Source organism: Chamaea fasciata, unplaced genomic scaffold (assembly GCF_029207755.1).
Source record: "Chamaea fasciata isolate MVZ Bird 193981 ecotype frontalis unplaced genomic scaffold, bChaFas1.0.hap1 SCAF_1, whole genome shotgun sequence".
Taxonomy (NCBI): domain Eukaryota; kingdom Metazoa; phylum Chordata; class Aves; order Passeriformes; family Sylviidae; genus Chamaea; species Chamaea fasciata.
In genome coordinates, this window is record NW_027094086.1 from 7,479,421 (window position 1) to 7,498,728 (window position 19,308).

Here is a 19,308-nt window from a genome sequence, read left to right on the forward strand (position 1 = left end):
GGAAAGGTGAAAATTTTTGGATCCATTAGAATGCTTTAGGGTATGTATATAAATACAGATTTGTGTCCTTGCTCTGTGTGCCTTGTAAGAGATAGTTATTAAAAGTAAAACAAAACAATACACAATGCTGAGCCTTCCTTTTATGCAAAATTAAAATTTTCGTTGACCTGCACTAGGTTTTGTCATACTATGGTTGAAAGTGCATATGACAGTAATATATTCTTTGATTCCCTTAAGGTACTGTTAATTTTAGTGATCTTACTAGGATAAGTGCTTCTTTCTTGCCCCTTTCCACCTCTCCACTCCACCTTTAAAGCAAAACAGGACAGATACTGGTTTGTGCTTTGTGAAGGGGATTGGGAATCAGGGAATCTGCTTCCTGGTCTGCAGCTTTCTCTTTGTAGTAATCCATTTGTTAAACTCCCTTTGCTGTAGGTATGCTTAGTGTGAAGAAAAAAAAAACAACACCCTACTAATTAAGCAATGTGCTGAGGGTTTTGGAGGAATTAGAAAAAAAAGGCTTCGCTTACGTTATAGCTCAATTTTCCACATAGTCAATTAAGAAGAAAATTATTGGTATTATTTATTTCAGTGTATATTTAGCACAGTTTATAGGGGCAAACTGAAGATAATGAATTACCACAAACATGTTTAGTGAACAGAATGTCCCAGATTGGTTTTGGCTGAATTTCCTGATGTTTGTGTACCTGCATACTTGATTACTGTTCCTTTCTTTATCTGCATATTTAATTGGTGCCTAATTAATTGCTCCGTTGATTTCCTACATAATTAATTATTCACTAATTAGTCATTGATTCCATGCATAGTTAATTAACTTACTCCTTATTTGATTTTTACACTTAATTGACTATAATTCATTGCTTTATTGCTACACTGCCTAATTAGCAACTGCATCATCAATTATTGTTTGCTTACTTCATACTTGTTTAGTCTGGTGATCAGCAGAGTTTATCCTCTGCTCTCTGACCTCCTTTTCCAGTCATTCTTCCTAAACTAACTCCTTCACTCTGTTTGGTTTCCATCTCACCTCTGTGTAAAAGCTGTGTGCATCTTTCGTGTGTTGTCCTGGTGCTTCCTGCACCTTCACTGACACTCACTGTGCTCTGCCGCCTGTGCTGCTCACTTCTGGGTTTGGGTGGCCTTGGTAATGGAACACTTTTAAACACCCACAGAGGCTTCTGGGGATTCTTCTTGCTCTTCTGCCCCTCCCCAAGCCATCACTGGGAAGAGTGAGAGATAAAGTGGTGTGTGAGTACCGGTTGCAGCTGTTGAAGGAGGAGACAAGACACAGAGCGCTGAGCCTGAACTTCTAGGGAAAATAGCCAGCAGGTCAGGAAGCAGAAACAGTGACAAATAAAACCTCAAAACAGAAATGTCACCTAAATAGTGGAATTCCAATTGGTTAAATGTTTAGGTAAATGTTCATAGGTTTTATTTTGTGTTTACATTTAAAGTGTTGTTATCTGCTGGGTCAATAACAGACTTCATGCCCTTAAAAAGAAAGAAAAAAAGAAAAATGCAAACTAGAGCAGAACTAGTTCAAGGGAGCATATCCACATACTGCAGTCAAAACAGAAATACCTGTGTGCTCAAGACAGCAGAAGGCCTGAGAAGGAACCCAGCTGAGCTCCTAAGAACATGCTGATTGTACCATGCACTTACAGAGCTGCTTGTGTGGAGTAAGAGGCTGTTTCAAACAACAGGAGCAGTATTGGAGTTGTTTTTTCAGAGATATTTTGAAAGAGGTGAGGGCATAGCCTGCCTGTTAGTTTTGAACTCTGCTTTTGTTGCATTTCAAGTGCAAATACCTGTGAAAGAGACACCTTAAATAAAGATTTTTTGAGTGGGGTGAGCTATATAATTAGTGGGTCTTGAAGGAAGTGGAATAATGTTCAATAGGGGAGTGCTTAGGTTTGTTCTAAAAATAGGTCCCAAAATATAGTTTGCCTCTTCTCTTACCCCCAGATTCATCCCAAGGATCACAAACTATCACTTTATTTCTGTACTTACCCAGTGATCTCTGGTTTGACTTGTACTTTCAGAATTACTGCTTGTTCCACTTTGGTTTCAGTGGGTTTATGTCCCTTATTTTCCATAGGGAGGTGGAGGGAGAATAGTAATTGAAACCAGTCTCTGGGCCAGAACTTCATACATGTAGCTGGAGAACAAATATGTTGTTAGAATTGGTTCCTGGTTGTTTTTTGGTTTCATTGGACCTGGAAGGGCGTAGGGACTCTTCAAAAATCAACCATTTAACCAAAAGACTGCAGTGTTAGAAAAAAAAGTCCTCTGAATTTCTCTGGCCAAAATTTTTGAGCTTTTTTTTAATCTGGGATTATATTATTCCTTCTTTTTTGTTATTTACTTTCTTGAGGCTTTGCTTTCACATCACATTTCAAGTACTTGTGAATTAAAAAAAAAAACCCACAAAGCTTTACCTAGAAAGTTGTCTCAAACTTCTGTTTAAAGCATTGACCAGAGGGAGTTTTAATGACATTTTTCATTTGCTGCTGCTTTGAAGGTTTTTAGTGTGTTTTGGGGACTTTTTTTGGGGGGGGTGGGGGTAGGTTGGTTTGTTTTTCTCAAATCAACAGGAACTTTTCATGGAACTCAATGAGGATGTCATGTTGTACAAATACTTTTACCTTGTGTTTGAAAATACATAAAATTATGATGTTTGAGGCTGGAAGGGGAAAAAGGTCTTAATTTGTTCTTCTTACTTTTGTGTCACTTTAAAACATTTCTAAGAGTTCAACCAGAAGAAATTTTTTGCCCTAGAAGGATCTAGCTAAGAGTTTACCCATTTCTTAAATTAATTCATTTGAGGATGTATTATGAATGTGTTCATTTAGTGATACAACATTTGTCCTTTCACCTCATTGCTGCCTGTTTTGTGTCTTAAGTAAATTATAGTTACTGTGTTGACTGAACCAAAATCCCAGTAACTCTTGGTAACATAAGTAACTTATATTAGAAAATACTAATTCATTATTTTTAAACTTGTTTTTTTCAGGGATCAATTCCATCTTCATGTGTAAGCTTTGTAATTTATTTTCACCGAATAAGTCTGAGCTGTTGTCTCATGTCTCTGAGAAACACACAGAAGAAGGGACCAGTGTGGATGACATCGTTATTCCTCTTCAGCCTCTGACAGTACCCACAAACACAAGCAAAGATGGAGAAGGTACATTCATAAATTGAGAGGATTGTGATTTTCAGAGTTGCATATTTCTTTAATAAAACCTGTGGTGTGATGACTCTGCGTTGTGCACGGAATGGTTTCCATAGTTTGTTTTTATGATACGCACTGTACAACTGGCTCCCCAAATTTCATTCAGCACAGAATAGATCATGCGACAGATATGGATAAACTCATCGTGTCTTAGGGAATGATGGCATTGGTTCATTATTTTTCAATGTCAAGTATAGCAAAGTTTCCTTCCTACAGCTTTAACTTGAGCACTGTAGTAGCAGTGGGAAGATTGTCTAGCAGAAGTGAAAAGCAATCAGGACACCATGGGTGAGAGTGTGTCTTGAAGCTTAGGTGTCCTTTTTGAGTTGTCTGACTTGTTTGTTGTGATTCAGATACTGTTAAAAGTTCTATTCCAAAAAGGAAGTGGCACAATTCATAATTCATAACTGTGTTTTGATAGTGATGCTGGTAAGTAAAGCAATCAGAGGTTGAATTAGTTACACATAAAAATTTTACTGTGCAATGGAAGAAGTTAAATTCATTCTATTCCATTTTTAACTGGTCATAATTGTCATCCTTTGGAATATTAGCAATGGGTTAAAAATAATTCAGACTTTTTATCTTCTTTTATGCCCTTACTGAGTTTTATATTGCCTATATGCCTTACTGGATTTATATTGGTGCCAAACCTCTTATTTTACACAAATGCTAGAATTTTTCAGTAATTATCATTTCTGGATTTTGTGCTTATGGATCAACTGCTCTCTAATATCATACATGTAAGATTTTTTTTTTGGTGTTAACATATGTATGTGATGTTTCTTTGCTTATTTACTGGCAGTAATTCAGTAGTTATATAACTTCATCAATGTAATAAGATATTTCTAATAATGGTGATGTAGTATTTCACTAGAGCTGCTGTCTCCTCAGGTGGCTGGTGAGGAAAAAATCTCACCAGAATATTATTTCACACAATGCCCAAAATTACCAATGTTTCAGAAGATGTTGAATAAATTTGAAACCAGTTTTCAAAATGTCATTTTAATTCTATTTTTGTAGCACAGAATTAATTCCTTGGGCATGCAGAATGCATTTTCCTTTCTCATCAGACAAATTGATTGGAGAAGAGGGTTCTGAAGTCACACTGAGTTATTTTTTGTGTTCTGTTTAAAAAACATATATGGTATTCTACAGCTGAACATAAGATTTGGAAAGAGTTCTTTCAAAGCATCAATTATACAATTCCCTCCTGCTCTGGAATCTGCAGCAGGTGAAACTTAGAAGAAAGTTTATAGTATACAATTATTTTTCAGTGAACCAGTCTTTGTAGTAATTCACCATTGTCACTGAAAGGAGAGGTAATTGGTGAATGACAGTCTTAGAAATTACAACTTTTAGCCCTTGGTGACGTGTAGGTGAACATTTTTTTGTCCTTTGAAAGTGTAATTTCTCTTCCTAGTATTGGTAAATACTTCAGCTACCCTACAATTGGTATAGAAGAGTGAATGCTGAGTTGCTAATGGAGCTCTTTGTTCTGCCTGAGTAATAAGTTAATGATTTTATATGTACTGGGGACAAGTAAAGTGCTAGGCATGTAATATTTGTTTATTACTCTTCTGTTATTTTATTTACAGTTCTCGCTGCTGAATTTTGTTTAGTCATGCCACTTTCCCATTTTTAAGCCATGATCTATTTCGATTTGATTTGTCCTAAACATTTTGGCACGACCATGTTAAAATTTTTTTATCAAGTGGGACCAAGAGTACCAGGCAGGTGTTGGTCTTACACATCTTTGCACAGGTCACATCTTGTCCAGCTTTGGAGTGTGACATCTTTCTTTGGGAAATGACAGGTATTTACCTGGTAATTGTAGTCATTCATACTCAGTTTAGCCTTGGGCTTTTCATAATTCTTCACAATGATCTCCATTTCCTTCAAAGTACTTGTCAAAACTCAGCTTGCTTTTGCTTATTCTTAGTCAGATTGGTGAGGATTTGTGGGACAGCATCAATGGCCCTGGCTTCATCTATTCTTACTGTTACTGCCTGATGGATTGTTGTTTGTTTTGGGCTGTACTGGATTATGGGATGCATGGCTCTGTTGGTTATGAAACTTTAAAAAAGTTGCAGTCTGAATATCATAATTTCCTCCAAGGAGTGCAGCTCGCTAAGGTCACGTAAAACCATGGTGTGTGCATCAGCCTCATCCTTGCCTGATCACAGGATGAAGGCAGGGCCTGCATTCACACTGAGGGACAGGAGGTGCTGCAGGTGCCATGATACAAACACAGAACAGTGACAAAATAAGGCTGGGGATGAGATTTGTGTGCATGTGTTTGTATGACACTGTGTGCAGAAGAGTCTGAGTAAGGCCATGTGCTGTTGTAACTGATGAAATGTAAGCTTTTTATACTGACATCTGAGGAAGGATTCATGTTGCATAATGCATCAGCCTTTTAAAATATGGTCAGGAGGTTTGAGTGACATTTGCACAAGCGTTTTGTGACTTCTGACAAACTTTTTGTATTAAATAGATTGATTTGGAGAAGCTTATGTGAACAATTCCTGTGAAGGAACAGTATAAAAATAGACACACAGTTTATTTCATTTCTCGCTTTTTGAAATGTCTTTTTTATGTCTTTGAGTACATAATTATCCAGCATAGCACAGAATGTCTTCCCTGGATATTGCCACTGCTCATCCAATAGCAGTCAGCATAAAGATTGGTTTCAGTCAGTCTGTAATGAGTGCAAAATCCACAGAAACAACTAAGTTGTTCTTGAGGGAACGGGATCTAAATTCAAAATCTTTCTAATGACCAATTTAAAGCTTCTATTTATGACTAAGCATCATTGAAATAAGTGATAGGGGTTTTATTATTTATTTACTACTTTTTTTTTATACTTTATTTAAATACTGCTTTATTTTTAGCAGTTAAATAGATTCTTTTTTCTAACAAGCAATATTTGATTAACTTGGTTATGCACTGGCAGATGTTCTACTAATAAATTACTGTGTGTTGTTGATCTTAGGTGGTTTGAGCTGGAATTTGTATAGTGCAGCATGAAGAGCTCACTGGGGGCAAGCTGGGTAGAGAGACAGCTGGAATTTGTGGTTATGTGCCTCATTAAAAATTCTGGCATTGTTAACTCTAGCTTGAGATAAGCTCTGTCCTGGAAGAAGGAAACCAAGGAAGAGAAATGACTGACAAGCCTCAGAAGTTCTGGTGATTTATCAGTTGCTCACATGAGCCCTCCTGTTCCTGTGTTTGTTGCTGCCTGCCTCTTGCCACCAAACCTTTTAAATGCTTAGAACTGCTGTAAATTCTTTTACTGGTGGAAACATTTAGTAGTCCCAGTTATAAGAACTGTAATTTTGTAAGTCATGGCAGAGGTTCTATCACCAGCCATCTAAAGGAGCGGTTTTCACGTTTCCATTTGCATGCAAGATTTTGTTTCAATTTCTTTCTTAATGTGAAAGTGCTGATCTGTTTTTCATTAAATTTGCACTAAAACAGTCAGGAAGGGGCATCTCTTTGACCTGATTTTTCTTAAGTTTTTTTTTGTTGAGTTATCTGATGATTGTATTGTATAGGAATGAAAAGAATATCATACACAGAGAATATGGTGGTTGCCATATTCTTCCAATCTTTGGATTTAACTATTTTGTACTAGCCTGACCAGCATCCACATCTCTATTTCTCATGTTGGACACTTAGCAAACTGTGGCCTTTTGATGGGTTGCTGTAAAGATAATTGTTGGGTTTGTTTTAATTTTTTGTTAATTTCTTCAACTCAAATAGTGATTGGTGGGATGGATGGATGGATATCAAAATAACATGAATGGTAGCAAAGGGAAGTTTTGAGAGCACTGAAATCACCCCTTTCTTTTTGGCTGAAAATTGACAAAATTACTTTTGTTAAGGTAGCATGAAAGTTCAGGATAGTGGTGGAGGGTTGAAAAAAGTTATGGAAAACAGTTGTTTTGGGTTTTTTTCCCATTCATAGCAAGGTTTTTTGGCAGTTTTATTACATTTATTTAAGCAGACAGGTATTCAGTCACTCCTCTAAGTGGACAGCATGCTTTCTTTTTCTTTTGATAGTAATTACATGGTTAACTCAAAGCTGTGGTCCCTGAATATGGGGTTTTGTTTGCCTGGTATGTTTTAGGGGAATGCTGAATAGGTTATGAATAGCGTGATGCTACCTTCTCCTGTTCTCCAGCATCATCTTCCTTTAGGATTTCTTAAGTAATTTATTTTTTTTGTATCGTCTAAATCAACCAATTCAATCAGATCTTTCCTGTGCTTGAAAAATTTTTGTGGTTTGGGTTTTTTAAATACTCTCTCTTTTCATGGTTTTTCAGACTTCTACATTGTAAGTCTCAGTTTATCAGCATCTGTGGTTCTGCAGCAGTGATGAAAGAAATCTTAAGCAGGAAATACAATTCATGTTGTCATGCATTTCTGTGCACAGCATGTCATGGGTTTCATCAATATTTTGTCTACAGAAATACGGAAATGTAAAATTGTATTTATTAGGAGTTGTGGATGACTTCTGATTTTAATTAAGGAAACATTTTTTTGCATGACTTTTGGAATTTATTTGTCAGCAACAATTTTTTATGCCAGCTTTTGGCTAGAAAGTGCTGACAATCAAGAACCACAGAAAATATTAGGGAGTTATTGTTCACTATATTAAAAGGACAATGAAATTTTGTTTCTTAAACATACTTTGTTTTTCTCTGCTTACATCTCAATACCTGGATAATTTATTTGAAAATTATTTAAGTTCAAATGCTTTTTGTGCTGTTAAAACACAGTAGAGCAATTTTGAAGAATATATGTGCTCATAGGGTTATAGTGTAGTCTAGAAGAGTGCTTGCAGTGTAATTAAGTAAAGCAGTGGCATTTTGACATCTGCTGATCTCAATAACACAATGCCAGCACATGGAATGCCAGCAAATACCACTGCTTGAAATAAGTTTGTGTGATGCTAACCTTTTTTTCAGCTTTTGGGGTAACTCCCCTCAAACTTCATTTAAGGCACCTATTTTTCAAAGATCAGATTAGCTAATTAGGCATGAAATTTAATTATAGTTTACTTTAAACTTTAATTTTCTTTTCTAGAGCTTCTTGTAGCAAAGAGGAAAAGGGGAAGACCAAAAGGGTCCACTAAGAAGTTTTGTGTGGATGAAGACGTGGCAGAAAATAACCCTGTTCCAAGCAAAGAGACTCCAGCTGGGACAGAAGAAGGCCCAGAAGCATCTGAAGTCTCACCAGGCAGCCTGGAATGCAGGAAATGCAATCGGAAATTCTCCAACACACGTCAGCTGACTAAACACATCTGCATTATTGTTCTAAATGAAGGAGAAGAAGAAGGAGACGGAGGTAAGAAAATACGCAGCACAAATATCTGAAGCAGGTTGTGGGACAGTGTGTTCCCTACCATGAGACCTGGGTTGGAATCCCCAGTGCTGGCTTTAAATGGGGTGGAGTTGTCTGTTCCATGAAGCACAAAAAAGCAAAACTGTATTTAGACAAGGTATTTAAACTTCTTTCAAAGTGGTCAAAATGTTTATTACAGTAATGATTGTCTTACAACTCCCTGAATGCTTGTTTTGCATTAGCAGCTGTTCTTTTTGTGGATTGTTTTTCAGTGAGAAGTGGTATAAGCCATGCAGGTGAGTATCACATGTAGGTGAGGAAGGATGGTCCTGTACAGGTGTTTCTATCCTGTGACTTGGGAAACCTGAATTCTGTTCTTTTGACTGAGTTTGCATTTCTGGATGGCTTCTTTTACTGTACAAAAAATAATGTCAAACTCAAAGGTTTATGTGAATGACTGTCTTTGGCATTGGAGAGTCCAGTGTTTAAATTTAGCTTTAAGATTGATTTGGATATATTCAACCTCTCAAATTTTTAGTATAGAACAGAGCAGAATGGAGTTATTTTCAGTTGTAAGGAGCCTACAGTGACCATCTCATCCAACTGCCTGACTAATTCAGGACTGAGCAGAAGTTAAAGCTGCTGCTAAGGGCATTGTCCAGATGGTGTCTTCAACAGTCCTTGGCCTGGGGCACTGAACCCCAGTCCGTTTAAAAAGACAACAGTGAATATTTGTTCAGAGTAGAGTAGTTGAAGGGAGGTACAATAACCAACTCGTCTACCTGTCTATTTAACTTTTCCCTAAGGTGGATGTCACATACAAGCAAAGCAATGACTTAGTCCAAATTACCTTAACCTTATGTGAGGTTAACCATTTGTTGATGGCAAAATTCAGGTAATTCAACAATTTCCTTGACCTTTTGTGTTGATGGTTAAGCTCAGGTTTTGCTTTTGCTACAGTTGCTCAGTATGATATTGTGGATTCTGCTTGTAGACAAAATTAGCCATTGATTTTTTTTTTTCAAGTTTTCTATTACTCTTTCCAGTCTGTCATGATTATACACAACTAGTATGACTGTTTTACTTTCATTGATATGTAGAGTTTAACTTCTATGGCAAGGCTTAATTAAAATAAGCTTAGAATATGTTGATAGAGCAGAGAAACTCTTGATGTGATAAAGTACCTGGTTATATTTTACTATCATCAGTGCTACAATTTTTCAACTACACAAAATTACAGTTACTTCAGCTGTCTCACCTCTGACATCCCAAGTGTCCATGCCTCTGCTGTTTGTATGTGCTAGGTCTAGTGTTAAAATTTGAATTATTTTAGAAATGTTGCCCTTTCTAATGTCCTTTTAAACTAAACTCTCAGGTCAAAATATAAACTCAAATTACCTGTTCTTGACCTGTTAGCTCATTAGAGCTCCTAAATCCCATCTTCACTGGTTTTTCTACAAAACACACTGGCAAATTTTGCACACTACATTGCTCATCCTTTTCCTTCTTCATAAAGAAAATAGCCTCAGTTTTGGGCAGATGAAATATTTTTTGTTTATGCCCTGGTAAAACAAAACAGTCAAGCAACAAATTACTTTGGTCACCAAAACAAAGGGTGCCAGTTTTTTGAAGCTTTCTATCTTGACTGCTAACTGTGAAGGTGTTGGGGGCTGGTTTTATCCTGAAGACATAATTCTTTCTTGGAGTACATCTGGGAAATTCAATCTTCAGTTGTCTACTGGTTACTGTCCCATCATAGGAAAACTTTTCACTTCTAGCTTTACCATATGAACTGGGTTGAAACAACTTATCTACATATTCCGAAACTCATAAAGTAGCATGTACATTATTATTTTTCTCTAAGAAAGTTTCAATACAGTCAGTAGCTCAAAACACTGTGAAATGGGCAAGAACAGTATGTTCCCTGCCTAGGGTTCTCTATAATAGTCTCTATAATATTCCCCATAACCTTTTGCATAATCACAGACTCACTAAGTTTGGTAAAGATGTTCAAGGTCCTCGAGTCCAACTGTTAACTCAGCATGATCATGGTCACCACTAAACCAGGTTCCCAAGTGTCACATCCACAGGCCTTGTGAATGCTTCCAGGGATGCTGAATCCACCACTTCCTTGCTCAGCCTGTTGTGATCATTGATCATCTTTTCAATGAAGAAATTTTCCTAATATCTAATCTAAACCTCCTCTGGCACAACTTGAAGCCATTTCCTCTCATCCTATCCCTTGGTTACCTGGAAGAAGAGGCTGACCCCCACCTGGCTACAGCCTCCTTTCAGGCAGTTGTAGAGGGTGATGAGGTTTCCCTGAGCCTCCTTTTCTCCAGGGTAAACACCCCCAGCTCCCTCAGCTGCTCCTCAGACCTGTGCTCCAGACCCTTCCACAGATCCACTGCCCTTCTCTAGACCCGTTCCAGCCCCTCAATGTCATTCTTGTAGTGAGGGGCCCAGAACTGAGCACAGGATTGAAGGTGTGGCCTCAGCAGTGCTGAGTACAGGGGGACAGTCCCTGCCTTGGTCCTGCCAGCCACATTAATTTTGATACAAGCCAAGTGCCCTTTGCCTTCTTGCCCACCTGGGCACATGCTGGCTCATGTTCCACCACTGTTGACCCACAACTCCAGGTCCTTTTCTGCCGGGCAGTTTTCCAGCCCTTCTGCTCCCAGCCTGTTGCACAGCACGGAGCAGTTGTGACCCAAGGGCAGGACCTGGCACTGTGCCTTATTGAACCTCACACAGTTGGCCTCAGTCCATTGATCCAGCCTGTCCAGATCCCTCTGCAGAGTCTTGGTTCATCCTGTGGCATGAGGTGTTTTTTTGCTGTTCTGCTCTTTTGTTAATGTTTCCTTTATATTATGGTTGATTTTTCTGACTCCTGTTCACTATTAAACTTACATTTTCAGGGAAGTATTTAGAAATGTAGACAGATCTTTCTTGTACTCTAAGAGTCAATTTAGAACCCATAATTTTATCTGTAGTTGTTTTTTTTTTCTTGAATCCACTGTTGCAAATTTTCTTACAGCTGGATGGAAGATTTTATTGAAGGTCTTTGAATATTCCAGAAATGTAATATCTGCTTCTGCATGTCAGAGACAGTTCAAGATAGATGGCTAAAACTCACAGGGACCTTTGGCTGCAGGTTCACTTAGTCTTTGGCATTTTACCTAGTACATGCAGGTTGGGTTTTTTTTTTTTTCCTTTTATCTATGTATTTTCCAGCGTGAAATTACTTTTGTCTTTAATGCTTCTGAGGTGTTTCTATAGTTTTAAAATTTATACCACTTTCTCATGTCTTTAATTTCTTGCAAAGCTTAGCACTCTATGGACATCTGGTTAATAATCAAATGTTTTCACTTTGCACTGTGTGTGGTTGCAATGGAGTTAACTTTCTTCATAGCAGCTCATATGATGCAGTATCTTTTATTTGTGACCAAAATAATGTTTGGGCTATTGCTAAAATATGCTAAGCATGAAAATATTAAAAAAGATATGTATATATATTAGTTATTCTCTATGATAGTCTCTATTCAGAGAAATCTAATACATGTTTTGAGCAGCAGCTCAAATATTCATAGAAGTTTCCAAGTAATAAAATGTTTTGCTGTCTTTTATAGATTGACAATAAAAGTGTTGAAATCCCTAGCAAAACAGACATTTAAAGTAAATAAATCATTAGAAAACTCTAGTTGAAACTGCACATGTATTGGTCAGTGGAATAACTGGTAGATACAGTGTTCTGTTGTTCCTTGCTTCCGTAATTAGTGATCTGCATTGATCTCTGAGATCTGTGACTCAGTGACAGTTCTGCTCTTTTCAGTCACCAGGCCTTACTGGTTACTAACATCCTCTGTGCATCTAATTTCCTTTAAAGCATGCTGATTGCCTTCACCTTGTGGGCCCATTCACTAAAATAGAAGGGAAAAAGAAAAAAAAAAAAAGAGGGGTGACTTTTTTCAAATCTGGAGGGTTGACCCTGCCTGGACTCCAGGGTGCCCAGAAAGCAGCTCCTCAGCTGGACTAGAAAGAGAAAAACAACAAAAGGCTTATGGGGAGAGATCATTCACTATTTACCATCACAGGAAAAACACACAAAACCTGGGGGAACTAATTTATTACCAGTCTAATCAGAGCAGGATAATGAGGAATAAACACAAATCTCCATCAGAGGAGCCAAACTGTATCCCCCCTGCTGCCAAAACAACGGCCACACAAAGCCAGTACAGCACAGGATTAAAAAATGTCCACTGTATTTCCAAGTTCCCCATGTACATGCTTAGTAAGCATATTTTTTTCATAGAGGGCTTATTTGCTTAAGCAAGTTGCTGTTTTGTAAATCAAACTGTGTGTACACCTATTTCTGTTTCTTCTTGGTTAAACAAAATTAACAGTTCTGGCTAATGATTTGGATCTGGCTGGCAGGATAGAAGAGAGGACATTTAATGGCAAGGGAATGGCATTTGGGTGGAAGACAGATTACAGTCCCTTCTCTGGAGTGAACCACTCAGTCCTACTGAAGTGGGAGCCTACATATATCTTAAAGATATCACTTTTGGCCTTAGTTTAAAATGGTTTTGCCATCACCTGGATTCTAATTTAAATTAATTCTTCCTGCAAGTGGGATGTCATTTTCTGCAGAAAAAACAGTTGCCTGTGGTAATTTTAAATGGCCAGCTCACTTTCTTTTTTCCAAGCTGCTCTCTTGCTGCTATGAAATATCACATTTTAGAGGTTAAAAATCAGTAATTTGAATGAAGAGTAGTTTAAAAACATCCCAGGTAAGGTTGTGTAGCTATGCCTGTGAAATGTCATACATCCAAGTACAAATGTTGAGAGCAGTCCCTTCAATTAATGACTCCAACAGAATCGTGGGGCACATGAAGGATGCAGTTCAATGAGACTCTGGAAGCCCTGATGAATTCAGAGCTGGCAGTAGCTTTGCTGATGAACAGACATGACCATTTCTGAATCGTGTTAGCAGCAGCTCAGTTGTGTTTTCTGCACAAACACAAGCTGGCGTTTGACACGCCTGACGCTGGGGAGGGGAGGTCACGTCGTCCGTCTGTTGGATCCAGGTGCCAGCTGACAAAGTGCTGAGCTGACTGCTTAGCAAGGGAGCTGCACAGTGAGACAGTTTGTCTAAACAAACCTGTTCAGGAGCAGGCAAAGGCTTTTATTGCCTGGAGAAACTCAGCTATTCAAGTGGCATATATTCTATTTTCTCATAAATCATCTTAAAGTCATCCAAGGGTGTTCCTTTATAACTCATGATAGTTATTATACAGCAGAACTCTCCTAGTTGAGATGGACAAAGCATTTATTTGACGCTCTAATCCATGATCGTAACAGTGAAGGAATTTTTTCCATGAAGGCAGCTAAATACTGATGAGATGGCCACATACTATAGGAAGGCTGTTTGAGCCCTGTGGTCAAAGTTGAAGCTCTTTTTCATTAAAATATACTTTTGTCTCCCTTTAAATCCTTTCCTGAAGCACACCTTCCACTACAGGGTGGGGTTTTTTTTCATGTAGAGAGTGTTTGGGAACAAAGCAGCTGTCATTAAGAGGTAAGGTGTTTGTTCATTTGGTGATTTGATAGGGAGTGCTGGTTTGGAGGATTTTTAAGTCTCAGGTTACACACAGACCACAAAATAGTTCTCTCTGTAGCAAAAAGTGTTGGCAGTGTGTACACGCCAGCTCCTTATCAAGAATTTTTTTCTCGAAGATGTTTCTTCTCTCAGACAGGGGTAGAAGGGGCTACTGCCACCAACAGGCGTCAAATTAATGAGTAAATTTTAGCATTTAAGTATTAGAACTGTAGAGAGTTGGTTTTTTTTGATCAGGCATCACATGAGGGTGAGAATGGTCTTATAGATCCTCAGGACTAGCAGCGGATGTATGATCAGGAAATCAGCGGAGTTTCCTCACTGCTGTTTCTCGCCAATCTGCGTGTGGGCTTTTTATGCGTTAACTGAGATTGCGTGGCACTCAGTAGCTTCCTCACACCTTTGCTCATACTGGATATAGTCCTGTTAGGGGCTGGGTGTTCTCAGCTCTTATAGAGAAAGTTGAGATATTTGAGTCATATAGGAAGCTGAGTTTCTTTGTTTGAAGTACTTACCAGCTTTGGGTTTTGTGTGAAAATTTTTTTGTATGGCCATAATTTTTAGTGCTCAGCCTGCATGCATAAATATTCTATGCAAATGGAACAGCACCATTTTAACAAAGAAATATTTTTATATTGTAATTCTGTATATTATTTTAAAGTCTTTTTAAATAGTATTTGTAGTCTATTCTGAAAGCAGGGAGACAGTCAGCAATATTTATTGTAACACATCTCTTCACCTTGACCCTAGGATTGAAAGAACTGCCAAACTGATCTGCCTGACAGAGGCACATCAGGAAAGAAAAACGATTGTTGGCTTATTATTGTGGTCATAAGCTGTTCACTAACATGGATCACAGACAAACTCAAATCTGTGGTTTTCCTTTTTTTAGTAGAATACCAATACTCAAAAGTTAATAGAGTTGCACATTAACATTAAAAGGTAATAAATGGTTTTGTTATTTGTCTTCAGCCACTTTACTTCCTCATTAAACTGATTAATGGTTAGAATCTTTCTAATGGTTAGAAAGGAGAATTTAGGAGTAAGGTGCTTGGATTCTGTTCGTGTAACTACTTGGAATTACATGATCCTTAGTGAAGTGGAGAGAATTCTCTTCATCAGAGCTTTAATTCCAGTATGGGGTTCTGGATTTCTTTTCGCTAAAGTATGTTTTGTCCATAGGTACATAATATCTTTGTGGGTTTTTTCCTGATACTTTTCAGTTTTGCTTACTGCCCACTGAACAAAAGCAGAGTAATTAACCCAGTATGCGAAGTACCCTTAGGGAAGCAATTCAGTAAGCAGATTACATTCTCAGGCACATGGTGTGGCTCCTTGGTTCAGTCCTGGGCAGGGCCAGGAGTTGGATTGTGGGATCCTTGTGAGTCCCTTCCAACTCAGTTTATTCTGTGAATTCTAATTCTTTATGAGAAGACTTTCTTGTGTTGGTAGCCAGATCCTGCTGAGAAATTTGCGATTATTCATTTTGTTCTTGCTAATGAACTAGAATAGGCTGTTTAATGAAGAAAATGTGAAAATGTGTTTGTTTCATAGAATCACCAAGGTGGGAAAAGACCTGTAAGATAGAGTCTGACTGTTTCCTTCCACCTCTCCTCAGCACACCAAAAGAAACCACTGCACAAAGCAGGTTCTGTTTGAAGGGGATTTTTCTTTATCTTCATATATCCCTTTCAAGTATTGCAGAAAAATATCAGTGTTAGAACTATGTGCTTTTAGTATAAATGAATAATTTACAACTATATTAAGGAGTTAAATGGGGACATTATGAAACTCTTTATACCTATAAAGCAGCAATATTTTCCAGAACCATAGAAGACCACAGAGAAAAACCTAGTTGAGAAGAGGCATAGATCAAGGAATTTTTGTAATGAAATTGAAGAAATCATTAGTAGGTGCTGAAAAGCTGGGAGCTCTCCAGGCACAGGAGCTGGAAGCTGGGCAGAATCATGGCTAGCTGTGTTTGAATTCAGTTGGCTTTGTGGTTGTTCCTCATTCTGGAGATTCTAAATATTAATTTCAGGCTTACAGTTTAATATTAAATCACTGCCAGTTGTCAGCATACAGATTTCTGTCTCAGGATGCCTGAGAAAGCTAAACTTCTTCCTGCACACCTTGTTTCCTTCTGGTTCTGTGTCTGCAAAAGAAATTGTGGTTTATACAGGTTATGTGATCAGCCCTACCCGTGCTGCTTGAGCTCCTGCTTGTGTCCTTCATTTTTGTAAGGAACAGCCAGGACACTTTAAACCTTTACTCCTTTACAGCCAGGCCACAGAGACAGTCTTTGTTTCAATCTCAGCTGAGTATTTACAAGATGGTACTGGAATTAAAACAGCCACTTCCATGTTGTCCGTCTTTTCACTCCTGCTGGTCACATGTCAGAAACAAGTCTGGACACACTACAGCTTGGCTCTTGCTAGTTTTTTATTTATATTTTGTTTCCCTATCTCATTACATTTGTATATACATGGAATTACTTACTCTGGAGATTGAATCAACTAATGTAGATTGAGAGAGGGAAAAAAAGAGAAAAATTCTCTGGGTTTACTTATAATTTTCTTCCATTAGATTCTTCTTTCTTTGTTCATTGCCTCTGGAACATTTGCATAATGCCTTAATTTGCTGACTTTGTTTTTTCTTGTCTGCATCTTCTACCACTTCATCTCATATAAGAAATTTTATTGGTATACACTTAAAAGTTCTCTGTTTTTTATCTATGCTGCTAATTATTTATTTGTAAAGAGACTGTTGGGTGGTTTTGTTTGTTTGTTTTTTAACTTTTATTTTTATTTTTTTTAGAATTTCAGTAAAGGAATTCCTCATTTGCTTCAAGAAAGAAATCAGCTGATTACCGGCTATTCATTTTTATCTCACAGGAGTATTTGGCATACAACTGTTGTGTGACTGTCTAGTTAACAGGTTGCAAATGTATCCAACTAAGGATGTTGAAGACATTCTGAACAGCAACAAGGAATGATTTGGAAGTGCAGGCCTTCAAAATAGGGAGTTACATTTTGGGAGCTAGGTTGAACCAAAAAACTATTTTGAACACTAATTATTCTTGAATCAACACTAAAAAGAAAATTATGTTTTTGGCTGTAAGTTTACAATAACAGGAGAAGAAGAAGGTCTAAACCAAAGAGATTGTCAAAAGACTTTCCATTAAATAAGATTGATAATGAAGCCATTTGTTAAAGGTTAAATACACCATTACTGAAAGAAATAATCCTAAGATTGTCAGAACAATTAAATATGGAAGAGAGAAAAATAAATTGTTCATTCATTGCAAAATCATGAAAACTTCGACAAAGTAGCATTTTCACAGAAATCCACAATGATGTGAATGAATTTAGAAACACGTTTTTGAGAGTTCATTTTTAAATATTGATTTTTTTTCTCTTTTATTTTCTTTGTATAAGTATTATACTAGATTTATTAAATAGAGGGGAAAAAAGTTCCCCTTTAGGGACCATGCAGCACCTCTTGTTTTGATAATGTCTTTCTTTCTACTGTAGCATAAATTTCCTCCCCATTTGTTCTTGCAGTGTTAGTGATGGTGTTACCTGCATTGCTTTTGTAGATAGTTACCTTCTTTTTGATGTTTGCTCTTTAGGTAATGATTCTGACGTTGACCTTGACAGGAAGGAAGATGAGCGAGAAAAAACTCCCAAGAGGCCCAGAGTTCAGAAAACAGAGAAAACAGCATCAACTAAGGAGACTGAACAGGTTTCAGGAGCTAAAAATCCTATTATAAGTGTGGTTTTGACAGCCCATGAAACTATTCCAGGTAATCAAAATCACCAATTCTGTAATATTTTTTTTTAAATTATGCTGACACTGTATGAAATACTCATTGGTCTAAGACCCAATTGCTTAGAATATTTAGTGTACAAAAAATACTTAGCGTTATTTGATTATCTTGATATCTCCGCATCTGGCAGCTGTGTAATTGTAAAACTTCAATCACGTTCCTACACAGGTACAAGACATGCTGGACCTGGCTGTAGTTAACCTCAGTTACTGCATTAGCATCAGTTATGTTTAGTCTCTAAATAGTTTAAAGAAGAAAATTATATAACACTGACCAAAGAACAGAAAAGCGTTTATATATTTGAAAATCAAGCTCTACATAATGATTAGAGGTTTCAAACAATTTAGTTAAAACTACATTGCATTTGACTGTTTATATAAACCATTAACTGGTTATAAACTATTTACCACTGACTGTCAGAATCCCTTTTTAATAGTTTTGTGCATTATTTTCAGCTTTGTAGTTTTATTGTTCTCCTTTTCGCTACTGCTAACATTTCTGAGTGTTTGTTTTGCTTGTAACTATCAGAACAACTTTAAAGTCTTCATTTTGTTGTTGGGTTGAAAGCTAGCAGGATTCTCTGTGTTGTTAATAGTTTTTGATATTGAGATCTGTGATGTGCTGCTTCAGGGGCTCATGGAGGTATAAGTGGTGTCCCTTAGGTGTTACTTTACAGACGTAGACAAACCCTTCCTTCCTCAGGGCTTGTGGAAAGAGCCATAACTGGAGATTCCCCTCCCCTGGTGCTAAATTTTATGCATCTTGTAAGACTTTTTATCTTAGACCTTTACATTTCTGCCAAGGATTAGAAGAATTTCCAAGAGGGGATGAAAAGACATGGTGGATAATGCAATACGAGATCCATTTCCTTCAAAACCTGCCTAAAAAGGCAAATTAAATAATAGTGAACATAGATAATGAAACAACTGTAGGAAGCATGCGATGTGGGAGATGAAATGTAAATCTAGTGGATATTGTTGCCTTAATTACTACCTAGTAAAATTTTTCTTTAGACTACCAAAACTTTTGGCTTTCTTGCACATACGCTTTTTGGGGTACTCAAAATAGTAAAATAGCTTAAACTTTGGAGGTACTTGGGCATAGTACATTCAAACATTCAGGACGCTTTAATGAGCCAAAAGGATTTATGGTCAAGTTTGAACCTGCAGCAGTTTTTAAAGGTCCTCTTATCTCTTTGACTGACAATTAATAATCTTATGGCATTCAAGTTCCCAGCTAAATTATATGTAATAAAAAAGTCAG

The 19,308-nt window shown here is 37.4% G+C and overlaps 1 protein-coding gene across 1 annotated transcript in view; it reads left to right on the top strand.

Moving 5' to 3' along the window:
• Positions 1-19,308, top strand: part of ZFAT (zinc finger and AT-hook domain containing) — a 76,719-nt gene that overhangs the window by 7,333 nt on the left and 50,078 nt on the right. Inside the window, exons 2-4 of the mRNA XM_066175578.1 lie at positions 3,035-3,205; positions 8,342-8,602; positions 17,848-18,021. Coding sequence (XP_066031675.1) covers positions 3,035-3,205; positions 8,342-8,602; positions 17,848-18,021 — 606 coding nt within the window. The remainder of the gene's footprint in view (positions 1-3,034; positions 3,206-8,341; positions 8,603-17,847; positions 18,022-19,308) is intronic.